The sequence below is a fragment of the Babesia bigemina genome, scaffold Bbigscaff_70454 (genome assembly GCF_000981445.1).
Source record: "Babesia bigemina genome assembly Bbig001, scaffold Bbigscaff_70454".
Classification (NCBI taxonomy): Eukaryota; Apicomplexa; class Aconoidasida; order Piroplasmida; family Babesiidae; genus Babesia; species Babesia bigemina.
This window is the reverse complement of record NW_012237189.1, coordinates 1-3989: the sequence shown is the minus strand read 5'-3', so window position 1 is coordinate 3989 and position 3989 is coordinate 1. Positions and strand designations below refer to the sequence as shown.

At 47.2% G+C, this 3989-nt stretch overlaps 2 protein-coding genes across 2 annotated transcripts; both read right to left on the bottom strand.

The window, feature by feature from the left end:
• Nucleotides 1-2: 2 nt before the first annotated feature.
• On the bottom strand, nucleotides 3-533 carry BBBOND_0002940 (hypothetical protein, conserved; the record flags this gene model as incomplete). The annotated part of the gene is made up of 1 exon (XM_012915129.1): nucleotides 3-533. A coding segment is annotated over one exon (531 nt), but the record flags the coding sequence as incomplete, so codon positions are not given.
• A 1560-nt stretch (nucleotides 534-2093) lies between these two features.
• Nucleotides 2094-3908, bottom strand: BBBOND_0002930 (hypothetical protein, conserved; the record flags this gene model as incomplete). The annotated part of the gene is made up of 1 exon (XM_012915128.1): nucleotides 2094-3908. The coding sequence occupies one exon, from the start codon at nucleotides 3906-3908 to the stop codon at nucleotides 2094-2096; it is 1815 nt and encodes a 604-aa protein (XP_012770582.1).
• Between the last annotated feature and the right edge of the window lie 81 nt (nucleotides 3909-3989).

The window sequence follows — 3989 nt, the reverse complement described above, 5'->3', positions numbered from 1 at the left end:
CGAGAACAGCTTGATTCGTTTTCTCTATCGTCCAGCGCTTTTTTAGACTGGTCGTCCAGTTGCCTATTCTCATGCCTCACAGATTTCAATGCACTAATAACTCTAGCACTCAAATTAGCATTTAAGTCAATGATGTCGAAATTTACGTTCTTCAAGCTATTGTCAAGGGCAGCACCTTGATCAAGAGACTTCTGCACCAAGGGCATGGCCTGGGAGACTGCATTGCCGATGACATCAAAATCAGCTGAAACAGCATTATCATTTAATATATCACTTACCTGTTTTTCGAGCTCTTTGATCTCTTCTTGTAGTTTCTTAATTGGCGTACTAACTTTCTCATTGGACTCTCTCACTTCTCTGTTGTACTTCTCGATTTCCTTGGGCAACTTTTCGAAAAGCCTTTTAAAGCCATCGTGCCCTGAGCAAAGATGTTTGTTAATTTCATTACTTACAAGATTTTTTAGCATTGTTTTACCCACACTGTAAGGCTGTTTCTCGCTGACATCCTTAAGCACACCACTCAAAAATCCCATCACCCCGTCACACAGCCTGTCCAGGTCAGAGTACACAATCCCCTGGCCGTGTAGCCTTTGGAAGCAGAGTCGAAGCCGAGGAATTTCTCGAGGCCGGTGCAGAGGTTAGTAAGGATGTTAGTAGGGTTGTTATTTGAGGTATTTTTGAGGTTCAAAATTTAGTCAAATTTCTTGTCAAGCTCCCCAGGCGGCACATGGTCAGGGCAGTGGCAAGAGGTGGAAGAGGGGAAGTGAAGGGTGACAAGGCACAAGTTATTGTGATGGTTTATAGAGGTCATAGCGGTATTATGGCGAGGTGATTCGAAGGATGTAGAGTGGATAAAGGGGCGATGTAGAGTGGGTTAAGGGGCGATGTGGAGTGGGTTAGGGAGCGATGTAGAGTGGATAAAGGGGCGATGTAGAGTGGGTTAGGGAGCGATGTAGAGTGGGTTAGGGAGCGATGTGGAGTGGGTAAGGGGCGATGTAGAGTGGATAAAGGGGCGATGTAGAGTGGATAAAGAGGCGATGTAGAGTGGGTTAGGGAGCGATGTGGAGTGGATTAGGGAGCGATGTAGAGTGGGTAGAGGAGCGATGTAGAGTGGATAAAGGAGCGATGTAGGGTGGATTAGGGAGCGATGTGGAGTGGATAAAGAGGCGATGTAGAGTGGGTAAAGGGGCGATGTAGAGTGGATAAAGGGGCGATGTGGAGTGGATAAAGGGGCGATGTGGAGTGGGTAAAGGGGCGATGTAGAGTGGGTTAAGGGGCGATGTAGAGTGGGTTAAGGGGCGATGTAGAGTGGGTAAAGGGGCGATGTAGAGTGGGTTAAGGAGCGATGTAGAGTGGGTTAAGGGGCGATGTAGAGTAAGTAAAGGAGCGATGTGGAGTGGGTTAGGGAGCGATGTAGAGTGGGTTAGGGAGCGATGTAGAGTGGATAAAGGGGCGATGTAGAGTGGATAAAGGGGCGATGTAGAGTGGGTTAAGGGGCGATGTAGAGTAAGTAAAGGAGCGATGTGGAGTGGGTTAGGGAGCGATGTAGAGTGGGTTAGGGAGCGATGTAGAGTGGATAAAGGGGCGATGTGGAGTGGATTAGGGAGCGATGTAGAGTGGATAAGGGGCGATGTAGAGTGGATAATAATCATTACTTAGGTCATCTGCTTGGTCACCATGTCATCGCTGCCGTGACCATGTCATCGCTGCCGTGACCATGTCATCGCTGCCGTGTCCATGTCATCCATGCCGTGACCATGACGTCGCTGCCGTAATTATGTCACCGCTGCCGTGACCATGTCATCGCTGCCGTGACCATCAACTTGGTCAGGTGGTAGGTCGTGGCATTGGTCACCACGTTGGTCATGGCATTGGTCAGCACCTTGGTCAGCACATTGGTCAACACGTTGGTCAACACTTTGGTCAGCATCTTGGTCAGCATCTTGGTCAGCATCTTGGTCAGCACTTTAGTTAACTACTACACAATCACATACAACGATTAGTGAGTGATGCAACAGATTAAAGTACAATTCATGAGTTAGGTGAGTAGGTGATATGCTAGGTGAGTGTAGGTAGTAAACACGTGAGTACGATTATGGCTGCAGGTAAAACACTCTGTTAAGCTTGTTAACACGTGCAGCGGCGAGTAGTGATTGAGCAGCAATCCTATGACTCGAGGGACTATGTAGATGCGATTTGATGTGGAGGAGGTCTAGGCGGATGACCATGATGTGGATGAGGTACAGGAAAGAGAGGAGCCAGAGGGTAAGGACAAGGTAGGAGAAGGGTTGTCTGATAGTCCAAATGAAGTTGTCACATTCCTCAAATAATTTGGTGAAATATTGCGATTTTAGTACGTTTTGTAATTGCGCGTACAGGTTACGGCAGTATCTTCTTTGATCACCGGATAACAATTTTTTGACGTCGCCAAATGTGAAGCCGTAACTGTATAAAATGCTCATCACACCGCGGCATCCCACCAGCGATCGGCACTTGCAGCCGTAGCCATCGCCGTGCTTGCCCGGTTTACAAGAGCTGCCGTCGACGCATGTGCTGCATCCCCAATCTTGGCAAGAGATACTGCTGAATGAATCAAACAATGATTTAAGATAGTCATACAGTGTCCATGGTAGATAAACGGCCCATGAGAGATACACGTTAGTATGTTTAGCTGCGATGTAGTAGTACGTGTCGCAGAATAGGGTCTGCAGGTACGGCCCGCAGTGGACGTTATCTTCGATTGCAAGCATACATGACTGACTCATCGCGAGGCTCGACATATCAGCCGATTTTGGAATATGATTACTTGCATTATGACTACTCTGACTGTTGCCATAAGCGGCACTAAGCGCACCTGTGAGTTTGGTTGTCTCCTTATATAAGTCAATGGACAACTGTTTGGTTGTGATTTCAAAAGCCGTTTTGATAGCATCGGTACCAGAATCCGTATTACTATTCAGCACATTAACTAATGAGACGGCAAAATTGAAGTGCTCGGGTAGCGATGAGGGCGGTTTAGTCATTAAGCAAAATAGCGTTGTTATATATGAGTTTGCGAAGAAATTTTCTAGCATCTCACATAATGCTCTACCCGTCTTCTCACTACCAGAAAACCCCCTGAAACCGAGAGGTGTCAAACACGGCATACCCTTCTTAGCTTTCGGGCACGTTGAACATACAGCTCTACACCCTATGGAACTGACATGATGAGGCAAGTGGCCAGGTAAGCAGTCGTTGAGGTAGCTCATTAAAGGGGAGTTTGGTTGGCAATTTGGTTGGGTATTTGCCTGGCACGTTGGCAAACACCCTACTTGGCTCGTTGCTTTGTCTTTTGGGTGCTCGTTACATTGCCATTTAGCTGATGGGACGTTCTGGCCGTATACACAATCGGCCCACCCGTAGTGTTGAGCACCGATGCTACATTGCCTATACAAAAATCTCAGTGGCGGGTACAACCTGCTTAGGACATCCAGTAGCATCTGGAGGCAATCTTCGCCCTTGGATGGGTAGTGAAAGTTAAGCGAATTGGCGCAGTAGTCGACGGCGTACATGGTATGAGCATTTCCGTAACCGACGATTCTGGTCAGAACGTCATATGACTTTGAGCACAAACGCATCACCGCTTTCCGTGTATCATCATATAACATGTTGTTTGGATGCGCTGGGAGGAAGTCATCTCTCATGTCTGTAACAGTTATCTCAAACCCGTCGAGATCTGCTGCGACCTGTTTATTTGGATCCTCAAATAATTCACTCACAGCATCACGCAGAACTTCTTCATAAACGGAACTGCATGGAAGCCCTGACAGCCAACAAAGTATTTCGAACACGTTACATGGCCGCTTCTTGGCAGCAAACGTTGAGACGTGACAGACTTGATAGTAATCGTTAAGGTGCTCGTTCAGCATCTGAAGCGCAAGTTTGGTGTCTTTATCTGTGTGGTATATATGCTTGTAATCGTCGCTAATCAGAAGCTTTTTGATTTTGTG